Below are 19,347 nucleotides of genomic sequence, written 5' to 3' on the forward strand. Positions count from 1 at the left end.
CTCTCCTCTTTCACTTTCATCAAGAGGCTTTTTAGTTCCTCTTCACTGTCTGCCATAAGGATGGTGTCATCTGCATATCTCAGGTGATTGATATTTCTCCCAGCAAGCTTGATTCCAGCTGGGCTTCATCCAGCCTGGCATTTCCCATGATGTCCTCTGCATATAAGTTAAATAAGCAGGGTGACAATATCCCACCTTGACGTACTCCTTTTCCTATTTGGAACCAGTCTGTTGTTCCATGTCCATTTCTAACTGTTGCTTCCTGACCTGCATACAGATTTCTCAAGAGGCAGGTCAGGTGGTCTGGTATTCCCATCTCAGAATTTTCCACAGTTTATGGTGATCCACACAGTCAAAGGCTTTGGCATAGTCAAATTAGTTTACGTATCCTTAAAAGTTAAACATTCTCCAAAAGTAAACATTCCCAAGTCTACCACTTGTTTATGTTTAAAGTTCTCTATCAGATCTGGAGTTCCCAATGGCAGCTCTAGACTTCCCCCTTCCCACCCAGGAGCTTTGGGAGAACAGAAATCATACCCATCAAACTGTACAGACCCCAGTAGAGCCATACACCAGGACTTCGTGAATACTTATTTTTTTTTAATTTTGAAATACCGTAAGTTTATTAATTTACTAAGTACTAACACATATTTGATTATTAGCAAGAATACGGAGCTGGAGGGTGTTCTTCCATACTGAAAAATCAACTACTTAATATGGTACATTATGTGCAAATGTAAATACTGAAAGCTCCAAAAGCTTAATCAAAATCTGCTTTGTTTGCTAATGATTTTCCCAGAAAACCACTGAGGAGAACACCACGAATCTCTTCAGAATTAATGTTTATAATGGCAGTTTTGATTATGTTGATCCAAGTAATGCAGTGGTAGCAAGTTGGGTAAAGGCAAAGGTTTACTTTTCATTTCCCCAAATGTCGTCTCACTTGATTTAGGAGGGCTTGGGAATACCCAGGAATTATCTTCCAGGGAATTTCTGCTGTAAGAGTTGTGTTCCTGAAAGTTTGTGTCATCATGAGGAATGGATCGCTCGTGATCTGTCCATGACTGGAGAGCTGCCTTCTCCGATAAAACCTTTGCGTCTCCTGGTAAGGAGGAAGGCACGGTATGGCAGAGAGTTCTGCCATTTGGTGAGAGGGGGGCATGTCTTCTGTGAGTTGCAGTAAAATTTGACAAGGGCAGTTTTGTGCTGTCTTTACCCAGGTCTTCCATGCATCCTGCTGGGGCGCAAGCTTTCTTGATTGCAGTTGGTGTTTTCAGCTTTCTCAGTAGTTCGGCTTGTACTTGAGTCACCAGATGCAAGTTTGACATTTCTCTCTTCAGTTCCCAGTATGCACTTTGCATATTGTCACTTGAAACGCTCAGTCTCTGCAGATCTCTGCAGTTCAGATTGTCTTCCAGAGATGGATCCATTTGTTTGGCTTTCTGCAGCTCTATTTTGAGATCTCTACATTCTTTCCTCATCAGTTCCAGTTCCTGTTCCAAACCATGGATCTTCAGGTCACAGCTTAACTTTTCCACCTCCCAGTTTAATACTTTTTAACGAGGATGGCATTTTAAATCCTTGTTATTCCCTAAGGATTCTCCTCCAGGAAGAGAAAAGTTCTGAAAACTAGCAATGCCTGTTAAGAAGGAAAACACACAAGGTTCCAGTCTTCCGTGGGGAGTGCCAAGACCTGGAGTGACCGGGAGCTCAGCCAGCTGAGTCAAGGAAAGCCATTGTTCTTCCCGCTATGAAGGACGACTTGCAGCACGCAATGTCTCCACCACCCTCTGAGCCCCAAATTCACCTGGGACTTCCCAGACCTCACAGTCCTGCATTGGTCAGGATTGTGTTTGGCTGAGAATAACGGAAAACCCTACTTATACAAGTAAGGTGCTTATATGTCTCAAGAAACAAGAAGTCTGGAGCTGGCAATCTGGAGGTGCTTCAATGGTGACTATATTCTTGATCCACCATCTTTGCACATGGCTTTTGTCTCTCAGTCACAAGATGGGCGCAACACCTCCTGGCATCTTGGTCCCATTCCAGGAAGGAAGAAGGGTAAAAAGCAAACAGCTTTCTCTTTGGGTGTTTTTATCTTTACTTGAAAAGAGAAGGCCTTCCCGTTGACTTGTGCCTACCTGTCAGAAGAATCATGACACATGGTCTCCCCTAGTGGCAAAGGAAGCTGGAAATGTAAGTATTTCACTCTCCACCCTTCATAATAAACAAAGAAAAGGGAGAAGGTCTTTGGAATAGATGTTAGGTATACCAGCTGCAGTATTTGTGCCATTTATACAGATTCACAAATCAAAAGGACACTCACGCCCTCCTAGAAGGGATGATGTGGGGTGCCTCTTGATTGTCTGTTCTCTCAAATGGGAAAGGTGTGAAAAAATTTACCCAAGGCTCAGAAAAGCCTCTTAGGCTCCCAAATGTGCCCCCTTCCACTGAACATGCTGAGTCACTTTTACATGTATTTCTCACTACAATTTCCCAGGGCATGGATAACCTATCCCACTTTTAAAGATAAAGAAAGTGAAAGTGAAGTCATGTCCGACTCTTAGCGACCCCATGGACTGCAGCCCACCAGGCTCCTCTTTCCATGGGATTTTCCAGGCGAGAGTACTGGAGTGGGGTGCCATCGCCTTCTCCAAAAGATAAAGAAGGAAAGGCTAATGCCAAGTGTCCATGGCTTACAAGAGGGAGAAACAGATTCTGAACCCAGATTTCTAGTCTCAAATCAGTGCTCTTTTCTTTACACCATTGGTCATCTTATACCGCATGCCTATTTCTGCTACTGCTGTAATCCCCGCACCCTTCCTGTTTATGACGATCCTTTGCCCTTTTAAAATGGAGATTAATGCAAAAGGAGAAGACAGGTCATAGGCAATCTGGAAAATACCATAAAAGATTGGAAAAGATCAGGAACCTCTCACTCCTGCCAACAGAATGTGCATCTCACTCTCCCAAAACTCACCCAAAAGAGGTTTGAAAACACAAATCCATGAATAGAAGATGTCTTCCAGGGGTCATCTGCTTCATGGCCCTCACTCCACCCCCCTCAAACTGCAGAGACAGATCTTGGAGTTCCCTGGCATGTCTGTGACTACCCCCCACTGCAGCTTGCTGCACAGGCTTGGCATTGCTCAGGCTAGCCACGTACTCCTCCAGCAGAGCACTTCTATCCCTGCATGGTAATTGCCTGGCCACTGTTCTGACTTCCATACAAGACCCTTCACTTCTCAAGAAAAAAGGACTGTGTCTGATTCAATATTGTATCTGCAGCATCTAGCATGATGCGTGGTACATGGTAAGGTCTCAATAAAAAATATTCAAATAAATAATGCAAAACATCAATTCTTATTGTAGTATCTGTGTATTTCTTTTTGCCCTCTCCAGAGTGGAAACAGAAAGCAGCTGGTCACTCTGGAGCTCAAATAGACTCCACAGACTCCAGGGATAGTAGAATTTGAGCCATTTAACACAAATTTCTTAGGATGAAAGATCCAAGGAGGCTGAAATCTACAGCATTGGAAATGATGTTTCTGCATTTTGGGGTGGGTTGGGGGTGTGAGGAGGAGAAGGAAATGAGCTCTGAACTTCTAACGCTTGGTAGGACTCTTGGTGCAAGAAAAACAGAGAAGAAGGGAAATGGGAAGAAGCGCAGCCTGGAAGCAACAAGAGTGAATGCCAGACACTACCTGAGCTTCCCATTCAGCGAATCGGTGCTTCACCACACAGGCAGCCTGGACTCGACTTCAAAGTCCCCCTGCCTCTGGCTTCTCATACTCTTTTTTAGCTTAAGTCCATCCTACTGCTTTGCCCTGACCCCTGGTGCCCTGTCCCTGACTCTCTCCTAGCACTGATCCATCACACTTCCATAGACTCCCTGAGTCTAGCTGAGGCCCCAAGATCCACGCCTGCCCTGCCCACTGCAGCCTGATGGAGGAAGAGGATGCAAAAGCCAAAGGTACCTCTTAAGTAGCAGTTCCTAGCCTCCCTGGAGTCAATGACCCCTTTAAGAATCTGAGAAAAGCCACAGACCTTTGCCCCTGCTACAACTGCACATATGCATACAACCACAAAATTTTCATGTGATTATAGGAGCTGAACAGGCTTCCCAGGTGGCTCAGTGGTAAAGAATCGAAGGAGCCTAGTGGGTGTAGCCCACCATAGGGTTGCAAATAGTCAGACATGACTGAGCATGCAAGCACATAGGAGCTGGACAGACCTCCAACAAAGCCTACTCATGAACCCAGAATAAGAACTCCCCGTCCAAGGGCAGGTGCAACTTTTGTCTTAGGGCTGTTGCACTCCCTGGGAGAAGCTCTCAATGGCCTGGCCAGGCCACTCCCAGCTTGTCTTTCCCACATGGAAGCTTTTGGAACAGTGAGAACACAAATTGTCTCTTTGATCCCTCCCACCTGAGAATCCTTTAATGAAGAAAACACTAAGTGCTTAGTGTGTGGCAAGCTGTCGGAAGTCAAAGGAGTGACACACATTTTCTGGAAATCTAATCTTCACAATAAACTTGTGGAGCAGATATTCTCCCTTTCAGATGAGGAAATCAGGCTTAAAGAAGTTAAGGAATCAGGTGGTCACACAAATGCACAGTGGGTTATGGAATACAGAATCAGACCCACGCTTATCAGGGATCCATGACTGCTCTTGTGTACACCACATTCGAGACAGTTCTCAAGCCTAGATTACCTTTGGAAGTAAGCAAAAGAAAGCTCCCCTAGCCACTCAAAATCTAACCCCTCCCTCCATGCCCACAAAAGCCTATTAATTCCACAATCAGAAATCTAGCCAAAGAGAGAACTAATGCCTCATGGTTATAAAGCCATGTCTCTGGTTCTATATCAATGTGGTTTTGCTGTTTGGACAGTTCATGGAACTGTCACCTGAGTCACTGAGTGTAAACCAGAAGAGAGGGTAGGGAGCACTCCAGTAGTAAATAAGGAAAGCAGCTGAAGGTGGGTTGGAGGACATGCTAATGCTGCTGCTAAGCCGCTTCAGTCGTGTTCAACTTTGTGCGACCCCATAGACGGCAGCCCACCAGGCTCCCCGTCCCTGGGATTCTCCAGGCAAGAACATTGGAGTGGGTTGCCATTTCCTTCTCCAATGCATGAAAGTGAAAAGTGAAAGTGAAGTCGCTCAGTCGTGTCTGACTCTTAGCGACCCCACGGACTGCAGCCCACCAGGCTCCTCTGTCCATGGGATTTTCTAGGCAAGAGTACTGGAGTGGGGGCCATTGCCTTCTCTGGAGGACATACTAGAGAGCATCTTGGAAGATGCAAAAATACTAGCTGACAGATGGAAGGAACATTCCCAGATAAACTGTAAGGCAAGAGAAAATAATCAGACAACACCTGACAAATTCCTTCCTATGACCAACACTGTAGGAGCTTGAGACCAAAGCAGAGGACAGCCCTACCTTGTTAGGTACCTGGTTGGAGAGTTTGGGGCTGGAAATGGCCTTTAGAATGGACTATCTTCACATGCTGAGACTAAGCTGGAGATCAAGCCCAACAGAGATCATTCAGGAAAGATGTCACCCATAGCTGGAAGAATGTCACAGCTTGGGAGGGATGGGGTGGGGACTAAGTCAGCCTATGATTTGACAGAGTCTGGAATCCAGGAGACAGTGAAAGCAATTTGGGAGCAAATGAGGGGACAGGAAAAGACCTCACTCTGGGTGTCTGTTTATAACCAGCACCTAGGGCTTACTTTTCAGAGAAGGCAATGGCACCCCACTCCAGTACTCTTGCCTGGAAAATCCCATGGATGGAGGAGCCTGGTAGGCTGCGGTCCGTGGGGTCGCGAAGAGTCGGACACAACTGAGCGACTTCACTTTCACTTTTCACTTTCATGCATTGGAGAAGGAAATGGCAACCCACTCCAGTGTTCTTGCTGGAAGAATCCCAGGGATGGGGGAGCCTGGTGGGCTGCTGTCTATGGGGTTGCACAGAGTCGGACACAACTGAACCGACTTAGCAGCAGCAGCAGCAGCAGCAGCAGGGCTTACTTTTAGAGGCCAGAGGCAAGGGCTTGGTAAGCAAGAGGGCTGGTCTTGACTAAAGCACCTGAAGAAGGTGGGCCCCTTCCCCCAGCATCATGGAAATTTAGGAAATCAAATTAAAAAATTATAACATAGAATGAAAATTAAAACTTTAATATGCTATAAGTCTGCAGAATACCATGTTCTTCAAACATATTAGAATTGATATAAGGCAAAGCTAGTCAACAATACCATTATGTATGTATGTAAAGATTAAATAAGTGTTTATAATTTTTTGTTAAAATAATCCCAAATGTTCAACAATAAGAGTGCAGTTAAATAAATCACAGCATAATTGTTAGGTATGTAGGGTCTGAAATCAGAATGCTTAAAGTCCTGGCTTTGTCAGTCAAGATTATGTGCCCTTTTGAAAATTAAGTTCCTTAAGCCTCCATTTCCTCACCTGTAAATGGGTATAATTATAGTAATTGCCTTCTGGTATTATTATTTGGCACAGTGCTTGATATATTCCTAGATAACTATACAGCAAGAAATTATTCCAGAAAATGTTAGCTGGCAGTTTTGTTGTCATTTTAGAAAGCAGGGAAAACCACTAGGCCATTCAGGTATGACCTAAATCAAATCCCTTGTGATTATACAGAGGAGGTGATGAATAGATTCAAGGGATTAGATCTGGCAGACAGAGTGCCTGAAGAACTGGGCAGAGGTTTGTAACACTGCAGAGGAGGCAGTGACCAAAACCATCCCAAAGAAAAAGAAATGCAAGAAGGCAAAGTGGTTGTCTGAGGAGGGCTTTCAAATAACTGAGGAAAGAAGAGAAGTGAAAAGCAAGGGGAAAAGGGAAAGATACACCCAACGAATGCAGAGTTCCAGAGAATAGCAAGGAGCGATAAGAATGTCTTCAAGATAGAACACTATTAAGCCATTAAACATAATTTATAGAAATATAATATTGAACGATGTTTACAAATAACTTGTTTGGGGTTTTAAGGAGCAGATTATAAAGCATGCATACTTTATTTTTGTTATTCCTACATTTATATAGTTATGTATCTATGTTTTATACATGTATTTTTTTTTCAATTTAAATATAGTTGATTTACAACATTGTGTTAGTTTCAACGTGTATGTACTTATGTGATTAAAAAGATGAGAAAAAGATTCAGAAAAGACTAGCCAAGGAGAAGAAGAAAGCACTTTTGCACTCAGAAATGAAGACAAGAAAGACCAGCTTCAATACAGCCAGAAAAAGCACTAGCAGAGTATGCTGCTGAGGAATTTCTTTGATGTGAGCTTATAGAAAACTCCTGGCTGTCACTGCTGCCCCTGTCTTCACCCTGCCCTGCTTTTCACTTGTCCTCAGTCGACGAACCGGGATTTGAATCTCTTCAATCGCGGGAGGGCCGAGAGGCGCTACTCCATGTTCAAGGTCAGGAGGGACGGCTGTAAGGAGATACCTCTTGTCCAAGGTAAGGAGCAGCGGCTGCGCTTTGCTGGAGCAGCCGTGAAGAGATATCCCATGTCCAAGGTAAGAGAAACCCAAATAAGACGGTAGGTGTTGCAAGAGGCATCGGAGGGCAGACACACTGAAATCATAATCACAGAAAACTAGCCAATCTGATCACACGGACCACAGCCTTGTCTGACTCAATCAAATGAAGCCATGCCGTGTGGGGCCACCCAAGACGGACGGGTCATGGTAGAGAGGTCTGATAGAATGTGGTCCACTGGAAAAGGGAATGGCAAACCACTTCAGTATTCTTGCCTTGAGAACTCCATGAACAGTATGAAAAGGCAAAATGATAGGATACTGAAAGAGGAACTCAACAGGCCAGTGGGTGCCCAAAATGCTACTGGAGATCAGTGGAGAAATAACTCCAAAAAGAATGAAGGGTTGGAGCCAAAGCAAAAACAATACCCAGCTGTGGATGTGACTGGTGATAGAAGCAAGGCCCAATGCTGTAAAGAGCAATATTGCATAGGAACCTGGAATGTCAGGTCCATGAATCAAGGCAAATTGAAAGAGGTCAAACAGGAGATGAAAAGAGTGAATGTCGACATTCTAGGAATCAGCAAATAAAATGGACTGGAATGGGTGAATTTAACTCAGATGACTATTATATCTACTATTGTGGGCAGGAATCCCTTAGAAGAAATGGAGTAGCCATCATAGTCAAAAAAAGAGTCCGAAATGCAGTACTTGGATGCAGTCTCAAAAACAACAGAATGATCTCTGTTCGTTTCCAAGGCAAACCATTCAATATCATGGTAATCCAAGTCTATGCCCCAACCAGTCATGCTGAAGAAGCTGAAGTTGAACAGTTCTACTATAAGACCTTTTAGAACTAACACCCAAAAAAGATGTTCTTTTCATTATAGGGGACTAGAATGCAAAAGTAGGAAGTCAAGAAACACCTGGAATAACAAGCTAATCTGTCCTTGGAGTATGGGATGAGCAGGGCAAAGGCTAATAGAGTTTTGCCAAGAGAATGCACTGGTCATAGCAAACACCCTCTTCCAACAACACAAGAGAAGACTCTACACATGGACATCACCATCACCAGATGGTTAACACTGAAATCAGATTGATTATATTCTTTGCAGCCAAAGATGGAGAAGCTCTATACAGTCAGCAAAAACAAGACTGGGAGCTGACTGTGGCTCAGATCTTGAATCCTTATTGCCAAATTCAGACTTGAATTGAAGAAAGTAGCGAAAACCACTAGACCATTCAGGTATGACCTAAATCAAATTCCTTATGATTATACAGTGGAAGTGAGAAATAGATTTAAGGGATTAGATCTGATAGGTAAGAGTGCCTGATGGACTATGGACAGAGGTTCTTGACATTGTACAGGAGACAGGAATCAAGACCATCCCTAAGAAAAAGAAATGCAAAAAAGCAAACTGGCTGTGTGAGGAGGCCTTAGAAATAGCCGTGAAAAGAAGAGAAGTGAAAAGCAAAGGAAAAATGGAAACATATAAACATCTGAATGCAGAGTTCCAAAGAATAGCAAGAAGAGATAAGAAAGCCTTCCTCAGCAATCAATGCAAAGAAATAGATGAAAACAATAGAATGGGAAAGACTAGAGATCTCTTCAAGAAAATTAGAGATACCAAGGGAACATTTCATGCAAAGATGGCTCGATAAAGGACAGAAATGGTATGGACTTAACAGAAGCAGAAGATATTAAGAAGAGGTGGCAAGAATACACAGAAGAACTGTACAAAAAAGATCTTCATGACCAAGATAATCACGAAGGTGTGATCACTCACCTAGAGCCAGACATCCTGGAATGTGAAGTCAAGTGGGCCTTAGGAAGCATCACTATGAACAAAGCTAGTGGAGGTGATGGAATTCCAGTTGAGCTATTTCAAATCCTGAAAGATGATGCTGTGAAAGTGCTGCACTCAATATGCCAGCAAATTTGGAAAACTCAGCAGTGGCCACAGGACTGGAAAAGGTCAGTTTTCATTCCAATCCCAAAGAAAGGCAATGCCAAAGAATGCTCAAACTACTGCACAATTGCACTCATCTCACACACTAGTAAAGTAATGCTCAAAATTCTCCAAGCCAGGCTTCAGCAATATGTGAACCGTGAACTTCCAGATGTTGAAGCTGGTTTTAGAAAAGGCAGAGGAACCAGAGATCAAATTGCCAACATCCGCTGGATCATGGAAAAAGCAAGAGAGTTCCAGAAAAACATCTATTTCTGCTTTATTGACTATGCCAAAGCCTTTGACTGTGTGGATCGCAATAAACTGTGGAAAATTCTGAAAGAGATGGGAATACCAGACCACCTGACCTGCCTCTTGAGAAACCTATATGCAGGTCAGGAAGCAACAGTTAGAACTGGACATGGAACAACAGACTGGTTCCAAATAGGAAAAGGAGTCCCTCAAGGCTGTATATTGTCACCCTGCTTATTTAACTTCTATGCAGAGGACATCATGAGAAATGCTGGACTGGAGGAAGCACAAGCTGGAATCAAGATTGCCAGGAGAAATATCAATAACCTCAGATATGCTGATGACACCACCCTTACGGCACAAAGTGAAGAGGAACTAAAAAGCCTCTTGATGAAAGTGAAAGAGGAGAGTGAAAAAGTTGGCTTAATGCTCAACATTCAGAAAACGAAGATCATGCCATCGGGTCCCATCATTTCATGGGAAATAGATAGGGAAACAGTGGAAACAGTGTCAGACTTTATTTTGGGGGGCTCCAAAGTCACTGCAGATGGTGATTGCAGGCATGAAGTTAAAAGACACTTACTCCTTGGAAGGAAAGTTATGATCAATCTAGATGGTATGTTCAAAAGCAGAGACATTACTTTGCCAACTAGGTCCATCTAGTCAAGGCTATGGTTTTTCCAAAAGTGGTCATGTATGGATGTGAGAGTTGGACTGTGAAGAAAGCTGAGCACCGAAGAATTGATGCTTTTGAACTGTGGTGTTGGAGAAGACTCTTGAGACTCCCTTGGACTGCAAGGAGATCCAACCAGTCCATTCTGAAGGAGAACAGCCCTGGGATTTCTTTGGAAGGACTCATGCTAAAGCTGAAACTCCAGTACTTTGGCCATCTCATGCAAAGGGTTGACTGACTGGAAAAGACTCTGATGCTGGGAGGGATTGGGGGCAGGAGGAGAAGGGGACGACAGAGGATGAGACGGCTGGATGGCATCATGGACTCGATGGACATGAGTTTGAGTGAACTCCGGGAGTTGGTGATGGACAGAGGGGACTGGCATGCTGGAATTCATGGGGTCGCAAAGAGTCGGACTGAGGGACTGAACTGAATCTCAGAAACAGGAAACAGTGGCCTCCATTATTATCAGTATGACCAATGATAACAGTAATACCTCTCATGGGTGGAGCACTTCACCTTTTCTCCGAGTGCTTTACACACCCATCCAGTCTTTAAAACAACCTTTACCCGAGCACTGACTAGGAGTAGGACCCCAGCAGCAGCTCCTCCCAGTTTGAGATGCACAACCTCCCCCAGGCCAGGAATTAAATGAATAAGTCAGGCATGCTAGCTCAGGCCACACAAATCAGGAGAGGACCGGGTACATCATGCAGATGCCACCGAGGGGCAGTTCTGAGGGTGTCTGGCTAAGACTGTTACCAAACGCAAGTCCCTGTGCCTGCCACACAGTGAGCCAGATAATACCAAAATGTCTGAGTCTGGAACAGAGAAAGATTTACCGCAGGGCCCCACAAGGATTGAGTGGATTATGCCCTAAAACCCCTGAACCCCTCAAAAGTTTCCAGCAAAGCCCTTTTCTAGGAAAGGTGAGGGAAGGGCATGGTTAGTTGTTGCAACCTGCTTGGTGTCTGCTCTTGATGTCGGTCATGGCCAGGTAACGATGTTCCTATAAGTCTCTACCAAACAAATATTCTGTTTTTACAAGAAAGGACAAGGTCCCAAAGTTCAACTTTCACCCTCCAAGGTCCAGGTCCTGGCTAAGAGGAGACAGATCTCAGCTGGCTGCTCCTTCAAGGCCAGGTCCCCAAACCCTGCCCAGCTGTCATTGCTGAGGGAGTCAGGCGCCCAGGACCCAGGTGGCCCTCACGCTCCTTATGCAGCCCATATAGTGGGTGCTAGGTCCCAAGGCAGGCTGCCACCACTATTAGGCTGCAAGGCAGGGATGGGAGAGAGGTTCACCACTGCCTCAAGGCCTGGGCCCATGCGCGGCCTTGGCAAGGGCTCTGGAGCCCTGCACGACATAGCCCCCCAGCCTGTTCCCCGCCCACCCTGCCCCCGGCTCACCCACTGGCCTGAGGCCAGGGAAGCTGGATTGCCCTAGGGAGAAGGCCAGGATTCACCTCTTACCTCACTCTCTGCCTGATGACCATCATTCCAGCAACAGTTGGCCGGCCGAACAGCCCCAGTAAGGGTAGATCATGGACAGCTGGTTGCTTGGGGGAGGGGCCCACTGCAGTGCTGACCAATGGCTGAGCAGAACCACTAATGTCACACATGGACAGTTGGTTGCTTGGGGAGGGGTCCTTTTCAGTGCTGGATAATGGCTGAGTGACCATTAATGGTCTCATAGTGACCACTGCTTGGTAACAGGGTGAGAGAGAGCAAGCAGAAGGGGCGCTGTGAATAATGAGGAATCACATTATGCAGTAGAGGAGGGCAATGTGCAACCCTTAGCATGCAGCAGTTGCTGGGCACCATTATGGTGCAGCCCATTATGGTTACAGTTACTGCAAGACCACTACCATGGGATGGTTGCAGTGGCAGCCGTTAGAGCTCCCCTCTCAGTATAAGCAGCCTGAGGAGCCTGAGGGCCAGTAGGGTCCTGGATGCTTGGCTCCTTCCCTGATTATGGATGGGCAGGGCCTGGGGATCTGGCCCAGAGAGCGCCACCAGCTGACATCTGCCTCTTCAGGAGGGCCTGGGTACTGGTGGGAGGACTCAGACTGAGTGCTGGACCCAGGCAGAGTAACCAGCCAGAGCAAGGACCCCCTCCTTTTAGCCAGGGCCTGAACCTTGGAGGGTGAAAGTTGAACCTTGGAAACTTGCCCTTTCTTGTCAGAACAGAGAATAATATTCGTTTGGTGGAGATTTACAGGAACATCGTTACCTGACTGTGCTTTGACCTCAAGAACAAGGGATTTAGCACCAAGAAATCTGCAACAACTAACCACGCCGCTCCCTCACCGTTCCTAGAAAAGGTCTTGCTAAAAGCTTTTAGGGAGTTTGGTCTTTTTAAGGCATGATCCACCCATCTTCTTGTGGGGCCTGCAGTAAGCCTTTTTCTGTTGCAAACTCCAACATGTTGGTAATGTTTGGCCTCCTGTGTGTCAGGTACATAGACTATCATTTCAGTAACAAGATCAGTGGAGGCATGGAAAACACTCTACCCCATTTCACATTTATTCCCAGTATTCAGAGTGGGTAGTTGGGGGAAGATTTCCATGCCCTGAGGACAAAGCTGTCAGTGAAAGAATTGTCCCCAGTTCCCTTCCTCTAGGCTCTGGGGAACCCTGCCTCCTCCCAATGCAAAAGAGCAATTTTGTTGAGGATCAAAACAATTATATGAGTGCATGAGTGCAGGTGAGTTTGATACAAGGGTCTGAAATTAGGTTTCTGGCAGGTAGGCAGGCTTTTGCAGGCTTCAGCAGCTGTCCTTTTGTGCAGAAGCACGGACAAAGCACCCCACGCTCACTGCTAAACTTGGCTCCTCATTGTTATCCAAACAATGGAGTCAAGAGGTAGATGAGAGTGGAGGCAAAGAGAGGGGCTCTTGTGGAGCCAATTCTATGCCCAGGAATAAGCATCCAAGGGCAGTGATTCATTGAGGCTTAATATTTTAAGACCTCCTTTTTGGGCAGGTTGGATAAGCCAGGTGGCTCTGTAAGGCCCTTAGGGAGGAGAAAGAAAAGACCGATTCCATCTTCCCACCTTGCCCACACAAGGAGACTCATGAGGAGGTTCTGGAAATGACAACATTCTATTAGGACTCTTAGAAGGTCAGGGTCCACTTGCAAGGAGCTCCCTCTCCATCCTCAACAAAGCGCTTCAACGTGTGGTAAGGATCAGTTTGATCCTTACAACAGGGGGATGGACAACCTATCAGTTTATAGCAGGCAGCATCCCAAGGACCACGTCAAATATGAGGTCTTGAGGAAAGTGAGAGACTCTGTGGGGAAGAATGAGGCCCTGTGAAGTCTGGTAAGCAAGGCTTTAGCAGCTTGGCTAAGCTCCAGGAGAGAAGGTAGTTAACACAGGGCTAAAGGAAAAGTTCTTTCCACCTTCTGAATGTGTGGATGTGGTTTCTTCTAAGTCTTAACCTTCTCACTAATTCTTCCCACATCTCTTCTAGTAGTAATAACCAGTCAACTTTGCAAACAGACTCTAAAGGTATTTGTGGTCCACAGACATTTACCCCAATGTGCAGTATCTGCAACAGCTACATACACATGTTCATGTTCTCATGCTGGTGATTCCCCCAACCTTTCACCTAACCCCCTACCACTGAGACTCGCTTCTCTTCCTAACATTCAGGTCTACCAGCTCAGGGTCCTCGAACACACGGCCTTAGAAAACACACTCTCCCTGATATTCAACCCTCTTCCTGTGAAGCCATAGATAAGGGCCCATCCAGAAAGGGAAAAGGACCAGGCTGAAATCTGAGAAACCATACTGATCCAGAGGCCCTGGTGGTGCCTAGTGTACAAGGAGCACTGGGCAAAGGCTCGGTGCCCTTTGGGTTCAGCTTCATCAGGAAATATACCTCCCAACTCAACTCAGATACTACTGATAATTTGTCCTGCTCTTGTAGGGCAAACCATTTATACTTTAGTAACATGGAGATGCAGGTTTAACGACAGGTGACAGCCAACAGCAGGTCTTACATGAAGATTATTCACTTCCATGCTCACCTGGAGGTAGTGTTCATCCTGGTGGGAATAAGGTGGTCACTCTTTTTGAATACTGCATTTCATTCTAAGAAGTGGATACTAGTATCATGACCACCAAGAAACTGGAACCTAGGGAGGCGCCTAACTTGCTAATCATCACACAGATAATAGAGGTAAGGGAGCCAGGACTAGAATTGGACCTCTGAGTCCAGCGCCCCAAATCTGTACCCTCCTTGCCCTGGAACTCCTTCCCTCTCCTCCAGACCTATCTGAATCCTGCCATGTGACTCTATACCAATGGCATCACTAGGAGAGACTTGGGGGAATAGTCCAGCTCATATTGATCTCTCCTCCGTCTGCTCTGTTATTACACTCACAGTCTGAGGTACTCCACCTAGCATCTGATTTTTTTCACTCTCCTATTTCTCTGATTGCTTCATACGTGAACTCTTGGCTCTAAATCAGTCCTGCCATGGGCACCGCAAGCACTGGAGAACAATTAGTTTGAGAGACACAGATTCACACTCTAGCTGGCACCCTCTTTCTGGGGTACAGAGTTTCAAAAGTCAGAATTTTTCCTAATTCTACCTTTTTGGCTCCTTTTACAAATTAACAGTTGTATTTATGAAGAACTCTAAAGAAATGGGAAAATGCTTATGAGAAAATGTCAAGCTAAAAGAGAAAGGATGCAAAAATAAATACACCTGTGTGAGTTCAACTATGTAAAAAATACATTAAAATGCTGGAGAAAATATACTAAAGAAAAAGAGAAAATAAAGACTGGAAGGAAATATACCAAAGGTTAAAGAGGGGTTATCTCTGGTAGGACTATTAAAGATTGCTATTTTTCCATTCAGTTTTCAGTCTCTCTTTTGGAAATGTCAGAAACTGCACTTAAAAGAAATTCCAGAATCAAAGTCAAATTGGATTCTATCTGTAGAGGAGTCAGTGAGAGTGAACTTGGTGGTGAAAAAAAGTTAGGAAAAAAAATTCTAAGAATATTTCATTCAGGGTCCAAATAGACAAACAAAAATCACTCTAGGATCTAAAAATGGAGGAAAATTGACTACCCAAACAACAGAAAAGCTAAGAAGCCAAATAGGATGGCGTCAGAGTCACCCATGGAAACTTCCCATTTCCAGGAGAGGTGAGCCTAACTTCCTTCGCCCAGAAAATGGAGCCATCAGAGAGAGAGAAGAAGAATACCCCTATCTCCTATTTTTCTCCACCTTTCAGTTTCCTGCCAGTGTCTTCCATTAACCAAATTCAGTTAGGAGCCAGATCTCATGGGGCCTGGGAAATACAGTCTGCAGGGGTTGGCAACCTGCAAAACTCAACAGGGCAGGAAAAGCTGGGAGAGGAGGGAATTTGCAGGGAAACTCTCTCAGGACCAGCACGAAGGGGGTTAAATTAGATCAGATATCAAATAAATTCTAGGTCAGGTCAATAAAGAATAAAAGTACACATGTGGACAATTTTCAGGAGCATGTACGTTTTATACACATACAATTAGTTCAAGGCAAACACATTCTATTTTAACAGCCAACTCTAAATATCAGTATTTCCCAAACTTTCCTGATAGTAAGATTCCCCTGGAGCCACCCCTGAGGCTTCAACTGTTATGGAGTAGAGATAAGCCACCCCCACTGTGCCCTGCCTGAGTTCTTGACCCACAAAATCACGAGCATAATAAAATGGCTTTTGTTTCAGGCAGTTATGTTATGGGGTCAGCAACAGATAAAAAGAACACCTTGCCAGGGATTTGAGAGTCTTCAGAAGTGATCTGGTACACCCCCAGCCTCCTCAGGCAGGACTGTGCTCCAAGTAACTGGCAGATGGATGTCAGTGTTGGTGATGGTGGGGAGGGGACTCGTTAGAGTCTTGAAGATAATGATAGCATTCAGACACATAAACACTAGGGGGAAAGTCAGAGGCCCTGGAAGGATTCAGAGGAGAACTGCTCCCTGGTTTTTGTTTTTGTTTTTTTCCAGCTTTGGGGCTTGCAAACAAATTCTTTTCCTCTCCAAATGCTTTCTGCTCCTCATGTCCTCTCTATTCTCCATCCCATCTCTTCATCACCTTCCAACTCTGTTCAAAGTTGCTTCCTAGAGTAAGTAAGACCTGACCTGGTTCTAGGTTCATTTTCTAAATTTTCTCAGTGGCCAGGCACAGAAATTGAGGAAAATAATTGTGGGGTAAAATAAGGTAGTTTGGGAAAGTAGTTATAGACCGTAAAGCACTGTATAAATAAATATTTCCCTCATATGTTTCTTTTTATACAATCTTGTGTGTAAGACTTCTCCAGAGACAAGAACTGGGTGGTCACAGGAAGAAGCATTTCTATTCCCTGCTTCCTGTGTCTCTTTCAAAACTCCTGGAATCCCATGCGTGCTCTCAGGGTATGGCTGACATCACATACAATGTCAACACTTGAACAAATATAAGACTTGAAGCCTTATGAGTACTTGGATTACCGTCTCAGGACACATTCCACTCCCTCTCCATTTCAAGGTAAACCTGTGTGCTCAGTCTTGCCTGGAGCATGTGACATATAGTGAGAAGACCAGAACAGTCTTCAGTTCAGTCGCTCAGGCATGTCCAGCTCTTTGCAATCCCATGGGCTGCAGCACGCCAGGCTTCCCTGTCCATCACCAGCTCCTGGAGCTTGCTCAAACTCATGTCCATTGAGTCGGTGATGCCATCCAACCATCTCATCCTAAGTCCCCTTCTCCTCCACCTTCAATCTTTCCCAGCATCAGGGTCTTTTCCAATGAGTCAGTTCTTCCCATCAGGTGGCCAAAGTATTGGAGCTTCATCTTCAGCATCAGTCCTTCCAGTGAATATTCTGGACTGACTTCCTTCAGTATTGACTAGTCTGATCTCCTTGCAGTCTAAGGGACTCTCAAGAGTCTTCTCCAACACCACAGTTCAAAACCATCAATTCTTCAGCACTCAGCTTTCTTTATAGTCCAACTCTCACATCCATACATGACCACTGGAAAAACCATCAGTTCAGTTCAGTTCAGTCACTCAGTCACGTCTGACTCTTTGCGACCCCATGAATCACAGCACGCCAGGCCTCCCTGTCCATCACTAACTCCTGGAGTTCACTCAGATTCATGTCCATCGAGTCAGTGATGCCATCCAGCCATCTCATCCTCTGTCGTCCCCTTCTCCTCCTGCCCCCAATCCCTCCCAGCCTCACAGTCTTTACCAATGAGTCAACTCTTCGCATGAGGTGGCCAAAGTATTGGAGTTTCAGCTTTAGCATCATTCCTTCCAAAGAAATCCCAGGGCTGATCTCCTTCAGAATGGACTGGTTGGATCTCTTTGCAGTCCAAGGGACTCTCAAGAGTCTTCTCCACCACCACAGTTCAGAAGCATCAATTCTTCGGTGCTCAGCCTTCTTCACAGTCCAACTCACATCCATACATGACTACTGGAAAAACCATAGCGTTGACTAGACGGACCTTAGTCGGCAAAGTAATGTCTCCGCTTTTGAATATGCTATCTAGGTTGATCATAACTTTCCTTCCGAGGAGTAAACGTCTTTTAATTTCATGGCTGCAGTCACCATCTGCAGTGATTTTGGAGCCCAAAAAAATAAAGTCTGACACTGTTTCTCCATCTATTTTCCAGATGCTATGATCTTCGTTTTCTGAATGTTGAGCTTCAAGCCAACTTTTTCAGTCTCCTCTTTCACTTTCATCAAGAGGCTTTTTAGTTCCTCTTCACTTTCTGCCATAAGGGTGGTGTCATCTGAATATCTGAAGTTATTGATATTTCTCCCAGCAATCTTGATTCCAGCTTGTTCTTCTTCCAGTCCAGCTTTGACAAGACGGACCTTTGTTGGCAAAGTGATGTCTCTGTTTCTTAATATGCTGTCTAGGTTGGTCATAGCTTTTCTTCCAAGGAGCAAGCATCTTTTAATTTCATGGCTGCAGTTACCATCTGAAGTGATTTTGGAGCCCCCCAAAATAAAGTCTATCACTGTTTCCATTGTTTCCCCATCTATTTGCCATGAAGTGATGGGACCAGATGCCATGATCTTCGTTTTCTGAATGTCGAGTTTTAAGCCAGCTTTTTCAAATTCCTCTTTCACTTTCATCAAGAGGCTCTTTAGTTATTTAGGTATTGCACTAGGAGGACAGTCTTAGTGCAATACCTACTCACTGGGAGACCTGAGGTGTCAGGTATTAGACAGTTCTCCATGGTGCCCTGCAATTATGAGCAGAGCCCTGATAACTTTTGTTTCACACCACCTTTTCCCTCTGAGGCAAAGAGCAGATTTGTTTGCTGGTCAGTGTAATAAAGATATCTCCTTCTGGGACAAAGCCTAGGCGGATTCGCCTTATCTGTTCATGTGCAGCATCTGTCCGGCCCCCTCTGCATGGCTGCTGTGGGTAAGGGGTAGACACACAAACATGCTAAAGCTCATGCTACTGGTTTTGCCACGAGTAACGAAGTCCTTTGTCTCTGACCCAGGCTAACTTGTTAGCTTGCAAACAGGAGTTTTTGGCCACTGGGTACTAGAGTACACACTTCCCCCCCCCCAAACACCTGCTCCAGTTTCTCCCCTTTTTCCTGTCCAAAGCACTTCCTTCTGTCAAATCCTTGATGACAAACCCACTGCCTGTGCTAGCACAAGACAAGAAAAGCTGAAGGTAAATGTAATTAAGGGACTAATTCAAGCACTAGACACCAATTTCTGTCAGAACCAGCCTTGCTTAGGGGATAATGATACTAAGGAAGGCAGCTTTTGCTCTGAAGAAAAATCTGTTCAGAAATTTCGTTTTTCCTGCACAGCTTTTCTCCTCAACAATCCCAGTCCCCTCAGGACTGTTTTCTCACTGTCCTGAAAGTCCACATCCTCCACTCCACTGTTGCACTGCAGAATCAGTTTATTTAGACACCTTGTGAAAACTGCAGGTTCCTGTTTCACCCCAGAC

The 19,347-nt window shown here is 45.1% G+C and overlaps 2 protein-coding genes across 3 annotated transcripts in view; both read right to left on the reverse strand.

Annotated features, from left to right (window-relative positions):
* LOC120870552 (kalirin) overlaps positions 1–19,347 on the reverse strand; it is a 522,430-nt gene that overhangs the window by 345,664 nt on the left and 157,419 nt on the right. The window lies entirely within an intron of this gene.
* On the reverse strand, positions 604–2,157 carry LOC120859122 (5-azacytidine-induced protein 2-like). Its single transcript, XM_040235362.1, has 2 exons — positions 2,142–2,157; positions 604–1,552 (listed from the first exon to the last, which is right to left on the reverse strand). The coding sequence occupies exons 1-2, from the start codon at positions 2,155–2,157 to the stop codon at positions 837–839; spliced, it is 732 nt and encodes a 243-aa protein (XP_040091296.1). The 3' UTR covers positions 604–836.

Source organism: Oryx dammah, unplaced genomic scaffold (assembly GCF_014754425.2).
Source record: "Oryx dammah isolate SB20612 unplaced genomic scaffold, SCBI_Odam_1.1 HiC_scaffold_2, whole genome shotgun sequence".
Lineage (NCBI taxonomy): Eukaryota > Metazoa > Chordata > Mammalia > Artiodactyla > Bovidae > Oryx > Oryx dammah.